A 21,133-nucleotide genomic window follows, 5' to 3' on the forward strand; every position below is an offset into this window, starting at 1 on the left:
ATTGTCAATGGATTTCATTTGAGTGAACATCATTCTATAGAATACAAAAACATACCATTTGAAAAATAATTTAATAAATATACAGTACAGACCAAAAGTTTGGACACACCTAATTGAATTCAATTAGAAAGTGTGTCCAAACATTTGGTCTGTACTGTAAATAATTAAGCCTTCTCTGTGGACCTTTCAATAAAGTATATTTGATGTTTTAAGACCTGTGCAGGTCTATAAGTTGAATGTAATGAAGTCTGAAAAATAGAGTAAAACCTTTAGCCCCCTCCACCACTTACGCAGTTTAAATATAACATACAAGTAGCCAACATAAACTAGTGTTTTACAGCATTTTTTTTTTTAAAGTTGCCTAGCTGTGAAGCTTTAACTATAAACAGATATACACATATTTCTAATAATCTGGAATAATCCAAACCAGAGCTGCAATTCTTGGAGCATATCTGTCCCACCAGCACCTTCCTCAAAGAAAGGAAAACTTCTTTGTGTTTGTTGTGGTAAATTAAAGGTATTTTAAGGTTCTGCTTTTCAGTTGTGGACCATCTCTTTACTTGTCAGCCTGCAGCATAAAAAGAATATGCAGCTGCTTAGGGGCCCCTACCAGCCTGGTGGCCTCCAGAGCACATGCATGGAATCTCACTGCAACCATGGATGCATGTTCAAATTCTAAACATATATAATCTCCAATTGTAATAATTATTTTTAATTTAAAAAAATTCTAATGTAGTAAGCTAGGTTCGCATTCCATTCAGTAATTTAGAAGAAGCTCCTTATTGGTCAAGTCTGCACCTTAGCTCAATGGCTTCCCAGTGATTTAAACCGGTTGAACTGGAAAATCAGTAAATGACCACAAGAGGGCAGTATGAGGCTGACTATTTACTATTATCCCTTCTCTACTGTTCATATAGGCATGAGCCAACAAAAAGTGTACCTGCATTTTTATTATAAAATAAAATATGATTTGCTTTAAATCAGTATGATTTTGACAGTTTTATAATTAGCTAAGAAATATTTAGAAACACCTAAACCAGCGTCTGGGGTGGAAACATTTTCTGGTCTCTTTGCCAACATTAGCCCCCTGGTTTGATGGAGGACCCTGTCGCCAGAAGCAACGGGGAATTTGCCTCACTGAATTCTTCTCTCAGCTCCCTTGACTACTCCGATGCAGCCGCTTCCCTCACAGGAGCTGCCAGGGAGGTAAGAGCAAAGAGAATCATGATCCCGCCCCCAAACTTTGCCATGAAACACAATGTCGAATGGTGGTGCCAACACGAAACGCACCGTAATTAGAATCAGTGTTTAAGATATACAGCGTCTTGCAGAACTATACCCATTTCAACCAAAAGGTGTCAATCTGTTTTATTGAGACTTTATGCGATAGAAAAACACGAGCCTATCTATCAATACAGCCATTGTCCAGACCTGCTCATACTTGCATGGTTGCAGAGGGTTGATGCCAGCAGTCTTTGGGCAACAGGTGAGGTATCTACCCTGCAGGAAGTACATGCTTGCTTTACATTTCAAATAAAAATCTGAATTGTAGAGTCTTTTACTCAGGGTCCTAAATAAAAATGTGCCTTCTTCAGAAGTCGCCTTGTTCTGTGAACAGAGTCCATCTGTGATTTCAATATAAATGCAGCTGGACAGAGAAGGCCTCTGAGATCTAATAAAGAGCAGTACCAGAAAACCAGGTCATTAGTAGACCAGCGTGTTTCAGCTTGTGGCCCTCATCGGTGTTGTCCAATTGTTGTTGGAGACTTCGCCTCTCCAGGTCTTGGTCCTTCTCCGCGAACCTTGAGAGTCGGTGACTTTGTGCCGGAAATGTTTGGATCGCGACTTCCTGATCTGAGAGGCTGAGAAAAGACAGCGTTAGAGGAAGACACCAAGAGGTCTGTGGTGACTCTGGAGGAGCTGCTGGGACCCACAGCTCAAGTGGGGCCTGGTGTACCTCACTAGTCTGGTCTTGACAAAAGAGTGTCGAAAACAAAATGTATGCAGTTTCGAGGTTGACGCAAAGTGTGTGAAGAAAATAAATCCTGCTATAGGCTGCGAAAGACTCAAGACTGTACCGTCCAGCAGGACAACTTCCCTCACTATGCTGCAAGCGCTCCAGTGGAACGGTTTATATGTATGCACATTAATGTGTCATAATGTTCAGGCCTAATTTCAATTGCAAACCTTTTGGAAAACTTAAACTGGTGTCCTCTGACAGAGGTTGAGCTATCTCGCAAGGAGCAACAGGTAAAAAATAAATAAATAAATCAATGTCTACATTTACAAGAGGTTTACTCCAAAGACTCCAAAAAATGCAACAAAAAGTGGTTCTACAAAGTATTGGCTGGGAAGTGGTGGTGGGGTGTAAGTGAATACAAATGCAGGTTCGAATTCCCAATGAATAAAAGACAAATTGCATCAGTTTTCTTCCAATTCACTGTTATTCACTACTTTGTGTCAGTCTAGCACAATAAAATCCCAATAAGAAGAGTTTGCGGTTATCGTGTGACCTTTGCTGCGCACTGTACTGTCCACATTGTTCGTTTCAGGACGAGGGGATCGCTTTGACTGGATCGCCAACATCCCAGGATCAGAAAACCTGGTATGCTCCTCTAAAAATGTCATTACGTCATCTTCTCAGCATGAAACAGTTGAAATGTCTCTTGACTTCAAACGGATATGTCAAATGAAACATTTTGCTTCATTAGACACTTGTGAAAAGCGCTTCTCCACCAGAGTGAATCCGTCTGTTGGTGGGATCCAGCAGACGGATTCAGCAGAACCTGTGACGACTGCTGATTGTTTCAGTTTTGTAGATCATTATGTTGGCATTTGCTAGAGGCACAAACCCAGCGAAAGGAGAGAGCTCAGCAATCCATCAACCGGAAAGAACAAATTCCTACCAAATGTGGTCTTTTAGACAATTTGGTGATAGGGGACATTACTTTGACTAAAAATGTTTCATTTCTTTGTTTACTCTGCATCTTCTCTTCCCTGTTTCAGGACAGAAGCTGAGGATTTGAGCCAATGGCAGTGTGAGTTCAGGGGTCAGATCAGAGCAGTGAGGCAGTGGCTCAACAGTATGGAGAAGATGCTGCCCACTCTGGACTCGAGGGTCAGTTGCGTCTACATTAGTTATGGTAGACCTCTCTTTCACCACACATCTAGTTGTCAAAAGCTCGCTATTGTGTCCAGTCCTTCAATATTTTTTTTTTTTTTTTTTTTCATTTCATACCTGACTTATGTTAGTTTTTGTTGAGGTTACTACCATTTTATTGGGTTTTTTTGGAATGCAGACGCATCCACAGCGAGAGTAAAACGTTTCTGGGAAGCAAAGCCACTGACCTACAGCAGAGTTGGCCGCGGCGATGACATTTTTCATTTCCAACTGTCTGTTGAAACAACGGCAAAGAGAATGTGAAAGTTTGCACTCATGAGTGTCCAATGGCGTTCCTCCACCGCTCCTGCAGGGAGACTTCTTTAGCCCACAGGGGACGGGGGTGGAGGGAGGAAGGGGACGGAGGAATCGGGCTCCATTGTGCCTGGACAGCCAGGCTGGAGAAGCGCCTGGCACTGGAGGGCCTCCGCACACATGATCGAGCACACTGAAAAGACATCAGACACAGAGGAGAGAAAGAGGCTAGAGGGCAGGAAGAAAAAAAAAGACATGAAAAAAAAAGCCAGATCTTTTCAGTGAAACTCCTCAGATCTGACGTAGGTATTTATTGGTCGCAAACGCGTTTCGGTCGCAATTATTTACGACCGCTGTTTGTAGAGGCTCGCCACAGCTGGGAGCGGCCATTATGCTGTTGGCCTCGGTAAACGCCTCAGTGGCATTCTGAGTGAGCAGCCATGGTGGCAATGGCAACATTATATTTGATGCTGTAGCAAGAAGTGTTACCGTAGTTACCAGAAACTGAGTTAATACCATTGATTCAAAAACATTGGTCCTATCACTGACAGGGTTTGAAAAAATCCATTATTGTACTAATCTATTGGTCACACTACGGGTATTTCTACCAAGGTACATCACATAACTCTGCACACACCATCTACAACATGAAACATGGTGCTGGCAGCACCGTACTGTGGGGTGTATTGAATTGTAACCTCCAAACTGATTAAGATTAGAAATTCTTCTCTGTTTTTCCAAAATATTCCTATCCTTTTTTTCAATACATACCTCACAAATGCCTTTATTGGGACGGGATATAAATGTAAAGTGGAAGGAAAAGAATACCGGGTTAGCGGTAAACACAAAAAGAAAACAAGAATGGCCCACGACAAAGAGCCAGTGGAGTCTTTTGTAGAACTTTGCAGAACAGGTTCTGCAGCACAATCACAAGCGTAGTCCGCCATTGCTGTAGTTGACCCGTTTGAGGTCATAGGTCAGGTTCAAGATCGGGAAAATACGTCAGGATTTTCATAAAAGATGCTTTTTCACTGTTCACACGACTATGGGAGGGAGTAGCTGTAACTTTTTGTTTGTTTGTTTGTTTTTTTCCTAAAAAAAAACAACAACTATTTTGGGTCCTCTAAATCAGTGGTCCCCAACCACCGGGCTGTAGCCCGGTACCGGTCCGTGGACCAATTGGTACCGGGCTGCGCAAGAAATAATTAAATATATCTGTTCTATGTATTGAGTCTGGAGTAGCTTTTATTTTGAAAATTCTTAACCGGATGCTGTCGGTTACATGTTGCGCGCCAACATGCAGCAGAATGAGTAAGAAACAACTGCATCGGTCTCGGTCCTTACAGCGCACCCCCACCATGTCATTTTTTATTTTTTTTTATTACAGACGGGAAAATTCTGTTACAAGTTAAATGTATTTATAGTGATGCTGGTTTTAAGTTGCTAATTGTTTAATAGTTTTTTTCAATTGTAAGAAAAGGTCAGAACACTGCATTCGTTTTAATCCCTGCAACCTCGGTCCCAAACATCGCGTCTTGTTAGTCAAACATTTTAACTGATACATTTTGCAGACGGTTCCACTTCCGCAGGAATGGATGAAAAGAGCAAAGATGCTGCTTCGAAGCAAAAAATGAGCGCTTTGGTCGGAGCCACAGTGAAAGTGTGAACTTATCTGTACCATCTCTATACTGCTGCATCCAAGCACAGACCTTTGTCATGGTAATGTTATGAGTCTGCAGCTCTGGCCGTCACAGTCTGAGCCAGAGGGACTCGTTAGCTTGCGTGAACGACGACGTCCCTCGGCAGACCCACAGGAGAGTCACACACCTGCTACATCTTCCACTGCTTTCCCACAAACCCTGAGACAAACGAGCTCAGAGCTGAAACGTGTCGAGAGAGAACAAGACGAGCACCTTAAAAATTAGCTGGTAAGGCATCGTCACCGGCAAATTCTAATAGTATTTAAAAAAATAAGCTATATTAATATCACAGCAAATCCCTTCTTAAAATGATAGTGGTAATAAATGGGAGTTAAGTATTGGGTGAGATTAAAACTATCATAGATGTGGAGTGCTGTGGTGGTGTAGGGGTAGCGCGACCCACATTCGGAGGCCTTGAGTCCTCGACGCGGCCGTCGTGGGTTCGATTCCCGGACCCAACCGACCTTGACGCATGTCTTCCCCCCTCTCCTTCTTCCTTTCCTGTCAGCCTACTGTCATATAAGGGACACTAGAGCCCACAAAAAGACCCCCTGGTGGGGGAAAAAAAAAAAAAAAATTATCATAGATGTGTCCAACAGGCAATCTAGAAACCTCTAGTTACATATATAGATATAAATATGAATTATTATTGAAATTGGGTTTTTTTATTTATTTTTTATTGAATTATATTGTCACATTACATCCCGTACTTTTCTGGTCTTATTTGGGATTCTATATAGATATACTTATATAAAGTTGAACATAATTTTGAAGTGGAATGAAAACAATTAATAGTTTTTAGTATTTAATAAAAAAGGGGGGGGGAGTACAAATCTGAAAAGTGTAGAGTTTATTAGAACTCACGGCAGTGATGCCTCTAAATAAAATCCAGTACAGAAGTATCCTAATGACTGAGTGGAGTCAAAAGTTGTGTTTAATTCATTCTCAATGTAATTATAGCTGTTCTGTGAAGACCTCAGTGGTTTGTTATGAAAGAGTGGCAACAAAAGAAGTAACATTGTAAAGAAAGCCAAAGGACGTCCTATTTAAAGTTTTCCACTAGACATATAGGAAACACGGCAGACTTGGAGAAGACGCTCTCTTCAAATCAGACCCAAAATGAACATTTTGGTCTTCGTACGTGACAAAGTACTAAGTTTATCCCATAAAATCGCTCCTAAATACATTGGAGGCTTTTGTTATAAAGAGTTATAAAAAAAAGGAACATTTTCCGGGATCCAAATACTCTTCCAAGGCTCTGCTATAGAATGATGCTGATGAAAAGTAAAAATGAAATTTCCTGACAAGTTAAGTTCATTCTCTGTTTTATTTCCCTCCCTGGTGATGTGGTTTCCTCATAAAGAGCCTTTTGGTGCTTTCACTGTAAATACAATTCACCAAACAGATATTGACGTATCGCATGCTTTTATCCGGCCGTCTCCATCTTTGACAGCTAACAAGCTCCCTGACGCTGCGTTCAAGCCGTCGGATCGGGGAACTGTTTTCAAAACGACCAACAAATTCCACTGAGGTGACGCAAATTTATGGGGAAAGTAAACTTGCGTTTTGTGATTAAACCTTTAGTTTGATCACAAAACCCTTAGGATTTGTTTTATTCACCCATTTCATTGAAATGGGGCCCTCCTTTTTTTTTCTTCTTTTTTTTTCTTTTCCCATGCCTGTCCCGTTCTCTGGAAAACACAGATTTACGACTTTAAATCCTTCTTTTCTGGGACGGGTTGAATAAAAAATGCAGAGCCGACGATGTAAGCTAAACTCTTTCTGTCTCCCCTTTCATCCGGGACCAGGATTTCCAGTATCCGGGCAGCGAAGGAGGTCCAGAAGAACCCAGTGGGGAAGCCCCATCAGCCTTTCACTGGCTCTTCATGGAGGCAGCCTCTCCCGGTGATAAATGACGGTGTGCGTGCTCAATGGCGCCTCTAGCTTGACCCTAAAAAAAGGGAGGACTCCTCCTCTACTTTCATTACTCCTGAAGAGGGCTAATTACCATGTTCAGTGTCCGAGCCACTGAGGTCTTATTCGTACCGAAAGCAGCTAAGAGAGAGATAGAGAGATAGAGAGAGAGGTGGGGCGGGGGGGAAACAAGCTTGTGAAATGAATCATTTGTGATCAGATTTTGGGTCCCAGCGGACGCCACTTTGACATCGAATTAATTCGGAAGCCCGCTTTCAATTTTCAGAGCTGTGCATCGATGGCGTAAAGCTGAGATGAGATTTTTGGCAACAGATTTGATTAGAGCAGAGGAGGGCCTGTAGGACGCTTAAAACAGAGACCATGTGTCATGGTTCCACAGCAATGTTTTCCTGGCAGAGCGCTGCCTCACCGCTGCCAGCTTCCCTCGCATGAAGAATGGGCGAACAGGGAACGTTGGCCTATTTTTTTTTTTAGTTAAATGGCTGCAGACATGAGCCTTTCAAGTTACCCAAAAGGAACTCCACTGATTTGGGGGCCTGTATCTTTCAGAGCTCATGTAAGCGCTAAAGGGATTCATTTGTTAGCTGATGCACCCTGCAAAGATATCTGCGCCACTTGAACTTGTTGGGGCCTGTCCATAGCAATGCGTAGGGCTCCAATCCCTATACATTGCTATGGGCAGTCCCCAATTGCTCTACACCTCAAAATACCTGCCGCTTCCTACTACCATTAATGCGGCTCGTACCGCTGCGTATATACATCTGCCATAGGTGGATGTATATATTGTATATAAGGTCGATATAAGGTTTTTTTGGTTTCAAAAAACTACGTAAAAATACACGAGCCTCACAGAAAAGAGTTCAGTGGAGCACACTGTTTGGTTCTTGTTGCACCTGCAGCATGCTGTAGGAGATTATATGTTAATAGTGGTGCACTATATAAGGTCATGTGACCCAAACCACGTAAACCGGGACTCTGCGTCCATGTCTGGCTGAAACAAACGACGTTAGCATCGACACGCTGGAGCACATCTCCCATTCACATGTAACATGGCAGGCACTCTACACTAAAGGAAGCGGTATTGATTGTGAATTACATGACGTGATGCATGGACATGGAGAGAGGGCTACATGCAGGGAGGGAGGCGCAGTCTGCAAAAATATAAAAACATAAAACGTATTGTCTGCTCACCCAGGCTGAGAACCAAAACTGACAGATTGGGGGTGGAAAAAAAACTAACTAGTGTGCACCGTTTGAGTGTAGGCAGGCTGTCAATAGGTGAATTAAATGGTTGACTGGAGAAAGGCAGAAGAAGGAATAAAGCGGATAAGACGAGTCATCTGTATATATTGGGGTACTGAGCTCTGCAAACGCCCAACAGAGATATTTCAATTGAATCCTACAAATTGATGATGGAGAACACTGAATATAATTCAATACAAATGCTAAAAACTGTGATGTAAAGGTTGTTTGAGCAAGTGTTGGTACACACTCTGCTCAGGGCATGACATCTATAAGGCAAATATTGTTACTCCTTTAACTGGCATGATAGAGTTTCCCCACAGGGGTCCTTCCTTTGGTGTGCGACGCCAACTGCATAGAAAGTACTGAATTATTGTCTCATCCTCTCTAGTCGGTGCTTGCTCCCAGCCTTTCTTTATCCTTTTCTTTTAAAGGCTTGGGTTGCAACGGCTAGAAGTGAGTTGAAAAGTAATCTGAGATGTTTTACAGTAATTAGTCGCCGTTTGTTGCTGCTGTGGAGATTGGCTGCTGAACTGGCTCTGAATGGGAGACTGCAAGGTGGCAAAGGAGGGAGTGAGGAAGAGGAGGGGTGAATTCATGACTGGGTGGTTTGCATCGCGGTTGTGGGTCTGTTTTTTTTATTTTTATTTTTTTTGTAGCCTGCACTTCTCTCCGTCGCAATCAAGAGAAGGAAAGGGCTGAAGCAGCTGTCACTTAACATGTGAATGTTTTGAGGACGACCTCGGGGGTCTTTAGAAAACTCTCCCTGTCCCCCCCAACCACCCAATCCCATTTTTCAAGCAAAAAGCAGCATGGAGTTTCTGAGCCTTAGACACAGAGGAGGGGTTTGTGTTGGATGGGAACAGGGGGCGGAGGGGGTAGAGTTTGGGAGGGGGGAAAGAAAAACCTTGAGAAGGTAAAGAGGGCACTTTGCTGCCTAGCCGGCTGGTACAGGAGCAACCTGTGCAGCAGCTCTGGGTGAGAATGGCACCGGGTACAATCTAACCTCTTTGTAAAAAAAAAAAAAAAACTTTTCCTGGCCAGGAGCTGTGGGAGTTCAGCCGAGCTGAGCTGTTGGAATACATTGTCTCCTTCTGGGTGCCCTATCCCATCGGCGGGTCTAATAGGGGAAGGAATTCCTCTATCACGGCTCCCACAACAAAGAAGAAAGGGAGAGGAGCAGGGAGAGCTGGTGGGAGAAGTGAAGTGAAAGGAGGGGAGGGGAGCAGAAAACGGGGGCTGGTGGCGGGGAGCGGAGGGGGGGAGGACATTGTTTGTCCGTGACTGTGGGCAACGGGAAAAGCAGGAGTTTATCGGGGCATGTGCAAGTGTGTTTGGAAAGTGTGTTTGTACGTCGAGCGTGGTTTAATGAGTGGAACCTGACTGACTGTGCGTCGGACGGGAGCATGCGCGCGGACGTGTTTGAGGAAGCTTCAGTTTGGGATGTTGGGGCTCGGAGGCCATTCAAAGGATGCTCAAACAAAGACGTTTTCTTTTCTTCCTTTTTCTCTCTCTCACCCTTTTGAATGGTGACTGAGGGCCAGCCGGATTCCTTGACTCATGCCGTTGGGGTCCGCTCTGCTTTTTGGGTAAGTGTAATTTCACGTGGGTTGCTAACCGCCAAAACTGCCAAAATGTGCCCAGGTCCGACACAGAGAGGGATTGCTCCAGGCATTATCGGTCAGTTAAATTAAGGAAAGTAAGTCTTTACTTCAACACTTATTTTAACTGCATAAAATATTTAATCTGAAGATTAAATTCTCCATTTGTAACTACATATGTGTGAATGGAGCATTCAATGGTGATTATTTTTATTTAATTTGGTTTTTTGTTTGTTTTATATTCAACAGTTTGTATTGCCAATTATGTTTTATTCCTTTAATTAGGTTTTCATTTTGCCAACAAACCTGTAAAAAAACCAAAACCAAAACAGTAATTTCATTAAGACAATCTAAGATGTGATTTTTACAGTGCTGTTTGAAGGGAACACCTGACCTTCCACTATATATCCACCTTTAATGTTATGAGTCTCATGGGAAAATGCACAGCTGCCATCTTTGATTAGGGACCACTCCAGTGATTACTACTTCAAGACCTCCCTTAAGAGAAAACCAACAGGCAGCTGCATAACAACATTACGGGTCTTTCCACTGTCATTGTTCTGCTTCTGCCTGTAAATCCAACAGTTTATGTTTTTGAGCCGTTAGACTGACTAAATTAGAAGCATGCAAGACATTAGGGATTACACAGATACCCATTTGTGTCGTGTTACCCGGCCAAATTATCTACTCTGGGCAAAATAAACGTAAAACCGAAACATACTGTTTATTTAATCTGCATTTACAACTAACATTGTTTTCAATTTCATCTTGTTATGCTTTGGAGAAATCCTCATAATGTTGGCCTTAACCTCATTAATTCCTTAATGGACTGCAGTCATAAATCAAAGCTGAAAGCAGAGAAACCTAATAGAGAGCCGTTTCTCTATAGGTTAAGTGATGGAATGGTTTGGTCATGTAATATATGACGAAACCACTGAAATGGGTTCCTTTATTCTTTTTCTAATGTCGATATCTAGAAGGTGAGAAACATTTCAGAATCAGGCTTGAGACTTAATGAGGGTGTTTGTCTTGTTTTCATTGAACAAAACAAATATAGGTCAGAGTATTGTTACTGGATATGCCTTATTGTGATTGAACAAACCTTCCTCTTTACCGCTTCTGTAGTCCTTTCATTGTACGGATTCGTGGAAGTAAGCATCCCAGTGTTCCTCACACAATTAAACAGCATATTTTAATACGTATTGCGTTCTCACCAAAGAGTAAGTGAGTAATTTAGCAGACGGCCACACATGTGGCGCAGTCACCAGAAGCTGCACACCCTCTCTGACGAGCTGGTGACCCATGTGGGACACAGCCTGACATCCACTGCTCTCCTCAGGAGGCTGCTGGGTGGGGATCTGAGCTAACTAAGTAATCATTGATCTTGAGGCTAAGGCTTTTGTCTGGGCATCACTCTGATCCGACTGCGTTGCTCCCCTGTGGACCCCGGGACGGCATCATCTGCTCAGCAGAGACGGGGCGTAATGCAGGCAATTACCAGTGCACTTCGAGTCTTCATATCAAAGTAGGTCATCTTTAAATTCTCGCCTCACGAAAAAAACGCACTTTAATGTGTTTGAACGATTGAAAACGGTCAGGTTTAAATGTTATTTGGTGAGATTTTCTCTTGGCCGATGTCAGAATAATTTCTTTGTTGCTGTTGTTCTGCAGATTCAGCTCGATTTCATTTCCCCACAAGGTAAGGCGAGGCAGGCAAGACGAGTTTATCTGTAGCACTTTAATATAGAAAAAAAAATCCAGTGCTTTATAGGGAAAATATGAAAAAGGTTAAGTAAACCACAATGAAAACAAGATGTAAGGAGTAACTCAAATAAAAGCCTCACTTTAGTTGCAGGTAAGAAATTTGTGAATGGATTACTAAAATAATATTTTGACTTTACAGGAAAGGTTCAATAAACTTATTTCTGCAAACCTGCTTTAAGAAACAACTGTTTCTGACCATCGAGTTTCTTATTGACATATATCCTTTTACAAACAAGGAGCTAGTTCAGCAACTTAAGGACTTTCTTGATATGATCCATTTTCCTGGTGTTGGTCAGTGCTCTGGCAGCAGCATTTTGGATGAGCTGCAGGTGCCTGATTGGATTTTGCATAAACCTGACTGGAAGGCACTGAAGAGCTGAGATTTTTGAATCGAACTTGCCTTTTCGAAGGTCTTTGCCAAAAATGGTAAGTGAGGTATTGGCCTGTAATTACTTATTGTTGAGGCATTCAGCACGGCCATCACGTGTATCCACACAGCAAAAAATAGTAATCTAATGACGTCTTGAAACTAATATTCTAATTTCCTTTTAGATGACCCCCCCCCCTCCCATCGACCCCCAACCAGATCATTAGTCACCAGTCATGTCTTCGGCTGACCTATATAGTTCTGAATTGAGCAGTGTAACCTCATCTCAGAGGGAGGACCTTTCTTTAGCAGAAACCCTCCCTGTGATCTCCTGATGGGCTCACCTCAGACGATCTTTGTTGGGATAATTGCACTAACCTTTAACCTCTGTCAAAACAATGAAAGCACAAAGGTGAGGGAACAGCAAACAGTGTCTTAAGCAGAGTGTTTGTAGAATCATGCAAACATTAGCCAAATAAGAAGCTGGTTTGGCTAGTGAAGCAAAAGCACCCATTCACTTGTCGTCCCATAAAGAAAGGAGGGGATGTTTTTATGGCTGTCATATTTCATCAGATCCCGATGGGGATTCCCAGTGCCGATCCAAGTTGAGTTACAGAAAGCATTGGCTGGTTGCCATTGCTTTGTCTGTGCCAGCCTCAACACTGTGATCCTCCGCAAGGCTGTCACAGCGATTCTCAAGCGCAGAATTTCTTTAGTTGTTGATGTGAGATAGCTGGGAGAATGTGTAGACGGTAAGTAGGAAACGGCAGAGGAAAAATCAAGGCCACAAAGCATTTTTAGTTCTCTCTTGTCTTTTAGTGCTTAGACCAGGGCAATCCTGGGACCAAACCTTGTTACATGGAAGCTTTGAGATTTTGCATTTTTTTAAAGGTGTGGATTATAGTGATAAAACTGCATTTTATTATAGGAGAGTATTTAATAAACATTACATTGCAAAGGTACTCTGAAATCTTAAGCTTTTTCACTTATTGCCACGTTACAACAGCAGACTTCAGTTTTAATTGGATTATTTGACGGACCACTACATAGCAGGTACATTTTTGGGGATGGGTGGGTATTGTGCTGTAAAGTGCTTTAAGACAATATTTGTTGCGATTTGGTCTCTTTATAAATAAACTGACTGGCTGGATTCCAACTTCCTCCCACCACATGTCGACGTACCCCTGGGCAAGATGCGTATCCCCAAGTTACCCACCGAATTGCTTATTAGTGGATATGTGGATGAAGCTAAATACAAGACAATCTTGAAGGAAAAATTGTTAAAGGTCAGGAAGGAGGTTCACATTCCAGTATGCCATGCCAAGTTAAAACCATTACTTCTTTTCCTACCGCTTCACAATTATTGACCGCTGTGTTTGTCTTTGACATAAAATCCCAACAGAAAACTTTGTATTGTAACATGTCCGTATATGCAAATGTTTCATGGGGTATAAATGCTTTTGCAAAGCATTGTACGTACAGAATGACCAATGCTAAGCCCCCTTGTTTTATTTTAGGTAGCTGAAGGATCATCTGCATGAATGGCCAAGGGGCCTGACTTCACCTATTGCCTCAATAGCCTGTGGGCTGAAGGATTATGGGTAATCTCATCAGCAGGCCCAGTTGTCTGGGCCAGAAATCCAAGCATGTTAGGACTGATGAAGGCTTCCTGAAGGAGTGCTACCAACGACGAAAGGAGTGGCCACCCCCCGAACAAGATGGAATGGTCAAAAGGGACGAGGGCTCCAGGGATAAACTCGGAGAGAATGGAAACAAGGAAAAAGTGGTGGAAAAAGAAAGCGAGGTTGATAAATTTGACCATAAGAGGGAGGAGGGTGCTCAAACGCCTATTTCAGACAAACCCCTCCAAAGCTCTCCTGCCTCCACAATCAGAAGTAGCAGTACCCTGGAAAATGCCTGGCATAGCAGCCCGTCTTCAATCAAAACATCCCGAAATGGGACACTAACAAGGAGGACGTTGCCTCCGGAGTTCGCTAGGTCTCCCCTTGCTCACAACGACTTGACGGCTGCAGAAAGGAGGGCCAGCTTCCAGAGGAGAGACTCCAGAGAAGGAAGCCCCTGGTCATGGAAGACTCTGGCATCACGGGAGGTGACCGAAGTCACCGAGGTGACAGAGACAACCGTGACTGAGATCGTGGAGGTGACGGAGTATCCGCCAGGAGATAAAGGAGGCAACCCCATAGTCACCAGAACCGTTAGAGTCCTGAACGGTGTAGCAGAGGAGCTTGCTGAGGTTGAGACGTTGCTTTTCAAACTTGACAATTTGTATCTGTCCATAATTTCAGCCTTTCCTTTCTTTCCATCACCCTTCCAGCTTTAATTTCTTGCTGTCATCTCTCTATTTAGAGCAATAGGTTGTGGTTGTCACAGTGTGATTCCGTGTCAGTGGTAACGTTTTATAAACTGAAACATCACGTGAACTTGCTTTATTTTGCAGCTCCAGAGCGATGGCCAGTCAAGTTCAGACCAAGATTCTAGTTTGGACAGGTGGCGGGTATGTCTTAAACTCTTGGATTGTCAACAATTAAACTCATGACCTGCTTGGTTTGACGTTTACCTAAACTGTGATTCTTTGCATTCTCATAGGGAACTAAGTCTCCGTTGGCACTCAGGGATTCTTCCACAAATTCTGAAATGTTTCTTCAGAATCTGGATGCTTTGGTTACATGGGTCGGTGAGATAGGGGAGCTCACAGCCAATCAGAAACCTCCATCCTCAGAGGTCAAAGTGGTGAAGGCACAACTTCAAGAACAGAAGGTTTGACATTCAGACCACTACATCACCTACTTCCTTTTTCAAGAAATGTTTCTGATATTCTAAGACAGGGAGAATAAAAATGAATGATTAAAGTACGGAAGGGTTTCCTCTGTGAGATAGCCTCTGTTTAGTGATAAAAGAGGTGGGGTTCTACGCAACAATGAGCTTCAGTGAGTCTTTGTGAAAATGTCTGTGGGCTATGAGAAACATGCCCTCTTTAGAGGGGATGAAACCAGTCCGGACAATGTAAGCCTGAAACATGAGACAATTCTCAGTGTATCTAATGAAAAAGAGGCTGAAAGTGTAGTGTTTTAATGTGTGTTAACCCCTGCTGTTTCTTCTTAGGCATGCTCATGAAAATGTAGCTTCTGCATGATAATATTTGTAAGTTTTTAATGTTGTGAATAAAGACATTTGCTTAAAACCGGAGATATTTTGTGGTTTCACAGCTCCTGCTGCGCCTCCTGACAGACCGAAGGCGTAGCATGGACTCTGTGATGGTCGAGGGTCCTCAGCTGGTGGAGGCCCACCCGGGAGAAGAGGGGGAGCAGGCAAAGGTCAAGCTCGCCACTCTTCAACAGAAGTGGGAGGCCCTGCAGCTGGAGGCAGAGAAAAGGTCCGACACTTTTAGTGGTAATGCGTCACTTCATTTGTGCTGCATCGTTCTACGAAAACCTCACTGATTAATTATCAAACCATTGGTAGGAGGGAGTGTCTGGAGCTCATTCTGCCCAGAGCCCAGCAGTTCCAGGAAGAAGTAGACAGCCTGCAGCAGTGGTTCATTTCTGTAGAACAGACGCTGGCTGAGCTGAGAAACGCTGAGAGAGTGATGCTGCATCTGTCGGACGCCACAGAGAAGGCCAAGGTGAGTGACCTACCATGTGCTCTCATTAGCCATAATGCTGTGGTTTCATCAACTGTCAGTGGTCATAGGTGTATGTCTGAAAACAGTAAAATAGATGTTTAACATTCTAATTATGTATTTTCAGTACAACAATAAAGCTAACTCAGAAATATTAATCGTTTTTTTAGGCTATTTTTGAGGAGATTCAAGTCCAAATGGCTGAACTTGGAAAAGTAAAGACGTCAGGTCAAGTTTTAAAGGAAGCAGTTTCAGGTAAGATGTACTGTACACCATGATATTGTTTAATCTATGGGAACTTATGCTTTTGAAGAAATTTTGTTAAAGTTTATCCATCCATCTGTCCACGTGTCCGTCCATTCAGCCATTCGTCTTCCAGAAAAAAAATAAAAAAATTGCCTAGTAGGGATTCCGATCATTTGGATGCAGATGAGCGTTACCCCTACTTCAAGCTACTCCCAGATAAATACTTTAGTCCCCATATCTCCAAGGCTGTATTATTGTTTACACTAAATTATGTTCAATTTTGAACTGTACAATTCAGTTGCTGCTGAAACAAGATCCACTGGAGGTTTTTCCAGTCTGTCATCTCAGATAAGTCTCCTCATATTTTCTGGCCTCTGACAAAATTTTCATTCTTACAACTGCCACGCCATGTCTCTTTTCTGAAACATTTTGCCAAAAGCTGATAAATGATTGTGTGTAAAAACCCATTAAATCAATTTCTCAAAATGTTACACCATCTCCTCTTGTGCCGACAACAATTACACATTCTCACCGGTTCCCTTTCTTTCCCATTTTGATGTTTGCCTTGAATTTAAGCAAGTTGTCTGTATAATGCCTAAATATACTGAGCTGTTATCACATGTGAGACTACTATGCAATTAACCACAAACATTAGCCAAGACACCTAATTATTATTTGCCCATGTTTTGTGATTTTACTGTCGTTTCAGTGGAGGAAGCCCAGCAGGTGCAGGAGAAGATGGATGCCCTGCGTATCCGTTGCTCTGTGCTAAACCTGAGCAGCATGGATGTGCTGCAGAGGCTGGAGCAGGCCCTGGAAGCCTCCAGCCGCTGCACTTCAAGCCAGGAGGACCTCCACCTGTGGCTGGGCCGCATCGAGAGGGAGCTGTTGGGAGCAGCAGGAGCACAGACGCACGTAGGAGATGCAGTGCTATGTGCGGCTGAGAAACAGAGGGTGAGTTCTCCATTGACAAGTACTGGAATCTAAACAAGGTGTATTTGGATACAGGAGCACCGCTGTTTTCAATCAAACTGTACACGTCATGTGGAACAAAAGAGGCGTGATAAAATAATTGTTCAGTTTCACAAACCATCTACAGAGTGCTCCGCATATAAAAACATGCAAAAATGCACTCATGCTCACAATAAGAGCTTTTTATTTTTATGAAGTTACATTTTTAGTGAAATAAACAGTGGGGATAAAAACAAGAACAAAGACAACATGCTTATTCAAGAGATAAAAACCCAGGAATTCAGTGAAAATTCACTTTGCTTACATGGTTAAGCTAGGGCCAGACTAATACAGTATGGCAGTCATTTTGGTGATCTGTGGGTTTGTTTTGGCTCAGACGTTACACCCGATGCCCTTCCTTAGACAACTCCTATCCATTTATGTGGGGTTGAGATCGTCAGTGAAGGAACAGGGAATGCTCCCCCTCCAGTGATTTACAGTGTTTATATGGTTAATAAACAATTAAAATGAGTGGTAGGTTGTCACAGTTGGCAGGCTATGCTTTTCTCGTACTTCTTGAATTTCTTATTGCTTTGCAATCCGGCCCCATCGATCTGATGGAAAAAATTTCTTCTATATTATTTCTTAACCACAATCAAGCACTTCTACAGTAATTCAAAGTTGTATTGATGTCTACTTTATTGTGGGATTCTTTAATTCTTAAATATTTTTGTTTTAAATGTGTATTTGAAATAGTTCCAAAACAGCTCTTCTACATTTTTCAGTGATACGATTGATATTCCAACATCTGGTTGTGTTTTCCAGTTGGAACAGGCTGTGGTGAAGGAGATGGTGTGGTTCAAAGACACCGCACACAATCTCCAAAAGCTTAAAACGATTAACCTGGACCCACAGCTCATAGCAGAACAACTCAACGAGCAGAAGGTCAGAACAACGTGCAGCTCATCAAATGAATGCATTTGGTCAAAACGAGTACACAGAGAATGTTTAAGAATTGTATTTAAAATAAAACAAAATATGTCATTTGATTTAGATTTTAGCAGTAGAAATCCTTCAGCACAAATTCAACATTGAGAAGATGGTCAAGATCGCTGAAATCTTGATGACTTACAGTGACGAAGGAGCAGCTGGAGATCTTCAGGTAAAACCGCGACTTCATTTCATGATGACATATATATATACACATATAAATATAAATGTTTTACATGGATGACTATATGCATGATTGTTTCAATAGAAAGTGTAGATAAACATCGTTCAATCTCCATTCAGACGCCCCTGGAAGCCTTACAGGAACACTGCAACACCACCACAGCCACCAACGCCCACGTGGTCCTGCAGCTGGAGCATGCCCAGTCACTTCTGACCCAGTTCTCCGAGGGCCTGGCCGAGGTGTCGCCTTGGCTGGACGAAACTCGGGAGCTTATTGGCCAGCTCTCCCTGAGCACAATTAGCTATGAAGCATTCCGGGAACAACAGGACCTCTTACAGGTAGAAGAGACCTGCACATTTGAATAGTCCTGGTCTACAAAGAAGTCCTTTTATGCTTCGGATGCCAACACCTTTCATTGGTCAAATGAGCCGATTTGCCAAAGCCCAATTCATTGATGTAAGCTACTTAATAACAGGGTATTGGTTACCTTGATGTATAATAATCGCAGTTTTGCTCTGTGATTGAAAATGAGGCCGAATGTGTTTTCTCCTCATTTTCTCCCTATTTTAGAGATTCGTTCAAATCAGTTTATTCTATGTGCAAAGAAATATAAGCTTGCTGAACTGTTATCAAACCTTTTTTTTCTTTCTTTGCAAAGAGTCTCAGAGAGTCGATAGCAGAACACCGACCTCTGATTGCGCGCCTGTGCGTCCTAGCCAAGCGCTTGTCAGAACTGAACCCCGTTCACGGTGAGCAGTTCTCTCTGAAGGCGACAGCGGCCGAGGAGCAACACAATGCCATCAGAGAACGCGTCCGAGAAACCGCCGGTCTCCTCGAGGAGTCCTTACCCCGATTCACACAAGTAAGAAGGCTTTTTGTCTGACACTTTGTGAGTTTTTCCACTAGAACGCGGCTTCACGTCTGCTTTCAATCGTGTAGCTGAACGAGAGGATGACCCTTATCAGAGAGAGTCTCGACCGACTGCGCGGTCGCATCCAGACAGCCACCTCTCTACAAGGTCTCACACCAAGGATCCAGGAACAGCTTCAAGACAACAAGCAAACACTTACTGAGCTGTCCAAGCTGGAGCTGGGTCTCAACAGTATCAAAGGCCAGGCAGACGAACTGCTGGCAAACACTCAGGCGGCAGGGGACAATTCAATTGGCACAAGTAACTCTCTTCTCAGACACTACAATCCCAGAGTACTTTATTGCTGTGCAAAGAGTAACACCTTTGTGGTATCTGTGCTTTTTAGCAATTCAGGGTCAAGTATCCAGCCTGTCCCAGATGTGGGATGAGACTTTTAAGCAGGCTCAGGAGAGGGAGCGCTGGTTGCTGAAGCTTCTGGATCTCTCCTTGAAGTATTGGAGCGACGTCAGTGAAGTGACGAGTGCCCTTAACGATACGCAGCAGGCCGTTTTGGATCTCAACGCCTCTCTGACAGACTCTGAAACCATCAGGCAAAGCCTAGGAAGCATGCAGGTCTGTCGTGAAACCATTTAAACGATAAAAACTTCACTGTTAGAAAATAAAAGGTAACAATTTTCTCGACTTTTAGTCGCTTAGGGAGGATATAGACAGCTTGCAAGGAGACCTGGATACTCTTGGTGTTCTTGGAATGGACCTGATGGTAGCGTGTGGCGATACGGAGAAACCGGACATCACAAAGAGCATGGATGAAGTAAGAAGATTTTATTCAGTAGAATCCTTTTCTACCCCTGTTCCAGAGTTAAATGAAACATGTTATTTGTTTTGTCTTAAAGCTTTATTGCACATGGAACAATTTAAGCAAACTTTGGACCGACTCTCACAAGAAGCTAGAGGACTCCTTGCAGATGGCGCTTCATTATCAAGATACAATGCAGGTCAGTGTTGGAATACAATACACAGAGCTTTTATGTCAAATAGCGTCTTCCATCTTTAAGTGCAGGTAAATAAAGTTGATTAAAGTATTGAAATAACATAAGTCAAAGACTATATCACTAACAGGGCCTGTTTGAGTGGTTAGAGTCAGCAGAGTTAAGATCTACAGAGGAGTTTACAGTGGGAACTGACCTGGAAGCAGTCAAAGAGCAGCTCTGCGATCTAAAGGTGAGTTCATACATGAACTAAACATGAAATAACTGAAAGTTCTTCCCACGTTTAACCTTTGTTATCTGCCCCAGGAGTTTAAGCGAGAGCTGTACCAGAAGAAGATTGAGATGGAGAGCCTGAACCATCGCTTTGTGTGCCGGTTGTCTCCGGGCTCGGAGCGTCCCGGCTCATTCTCTCCGCTGTGCGACTTCAGACAGCGGTGGGACAGTCTCGAGTCTGAGACAGTGAACAGACAGGTGGGAACTATTTAATCTAGAAATGTTAATTTTCCTTATTGACTAAAATATTACTTGATTATATATTTTTTTCCAAGTAATGGGATTTTGCGGTCGATAGCTGACTTTTCTGTGAAACTCATACACCTTCTAGTAACTTTATCAGGTGCACCTTTTTCAATTGCTTGGTTACACAAAAACTGACTCAAGGAATCACATAACAGTAACTTAATGCATTCAGCACTACATAGTAATATAACTATTCACTGTTGTTATTTCTATTCTTCAAACTGAGTATGAGGAGATTTAGGTTAAGGTTAAGATTACACATAATGGTGCTGAAAAGAAAGAAAATATTGAGTGACTGGCTGCTATTTGGTCAAAAGTACTTATTTAATGCCATGCTTTTGTTTTTATTTTTATGTTGCTATTGCTCTTATAAACTCTTGTTGTTTTTTGTTTGCTTCTTTTCACCTGTGAAGGTGCTGTATGAATATAATTCCATTACAACCATCTCTGAATGTACAACACGTCAAATCTTGAAGCAGAATACAATTAATATCTACAAAACCTGAAACTGAGGCTACAATTAATACAGAATCCCCCAAATTGGATAAGATAATTGGAAAAATGTCGCCTGATCCAACGAGTCTCGATTTCAGGGACAAAACTCAGAATTAAGGGTCAGAATTTGACGCAATCTTCAAAAAATATAGATTTATTCTGTACAATATCATCAGTTCATGCTGCTGGAGGATCATTAATGGTGTGAGGGACACGTTCTTGGC

At 42.6% G+C, this 21,133-nt stretch overlaps 1 protein-coding gene across 2 annotated transcripts in view; it reads left to right on the forward strand.

The window, feature by feature from the left end:
• Positions 1-3,014: 3,014 nt before the first annotated feature.
• macf1b (microtubule actin crosslinking factor 1b) overlaps positions 3,015-21,133 on the forward strand; it is a 32,089-nt gene continuing 13,970 nt past the window's right edge. Inside the window, exons 1-18 of one of the 2 annotated variants that reach the window (XM_044118219.1) lie at positions 3,015-3,118; positions 13,542-14,278; positions 14,483-14,539; positions 14,632-14,802; positions 15,252-15,418; positions 15,508-15,667; positions 15,835-15,919; positions 16,620-16,864; positions 17,687-17,806; positions 17,916-18,023; positions 18,155-18,373; positions 18,694-18,897; positions 18,975-19,206; positions 19,292-19,518; positions 19,595-19,717; positions 19,800-19,901; positions 20,026-20,127; positions 20,202-20,366. In XM_044118219.1, the coding sequence (XP_043974154.1) occupies positions 13,622-14,278; positions 14,483-14,539; positions 14,632-14,802; positions 15,252-15,418; positions 15,508-15,667; positions 15,835-15,919; positions 16,620-16,864; positions 17,687-17,806; positions 17,916-18,023; positions 18,155-18,373; positions 18,694-18,897; positions 18,975-19,206; positions 19,292-19,518; positions 19,595-19,717; positions 19,800-19,901; positions 20,026-20,127; positions 20,202-20,366 (3,144 nt within the window). In that variant the 5' untranslated portion in view covers positions 3,015-3,118; positions 13,542-13,621. Of the gene's footprint in view, positions 3,119-9,581; positions 9,882-13,541; positions 14,279-14,482; positions 14,540-14,631; positions 14,803-15,251; positions 15,419-15,507; positions 15,668-15,834; positions 15,920-16,619; positions 16,865-17,686; positions 17,807-17,915; positions 18,024-18,154; positions 18,374-18,693; positions 18,898-18,974; positions 19,207-19,291; positions 19,519-19,594; positions 19,718-19,799; positions 19,902-20,025; positions 20,128-20,201; positions 20,367-21,133 lie in introns of those variants that run through there. The other variant, XM_044118220.1, reaches the window with a different exon arrangement.

The sequence above is a fragment of the Gambusia affinis genome, linkage group LG05 (genome assembly GCF_019740435.1).
Source record: "Gambusia affinis linkage group LG05, SWU_Gaff_1.0, whole genome shotgun sequence".
NCBI classification, from domain to species: Eukaryota; Metazoa; Chordata; class Actinopteri; order Cyprinodontiformes; family Poeciliidae; genus Gambusia; species Gambusia affinis.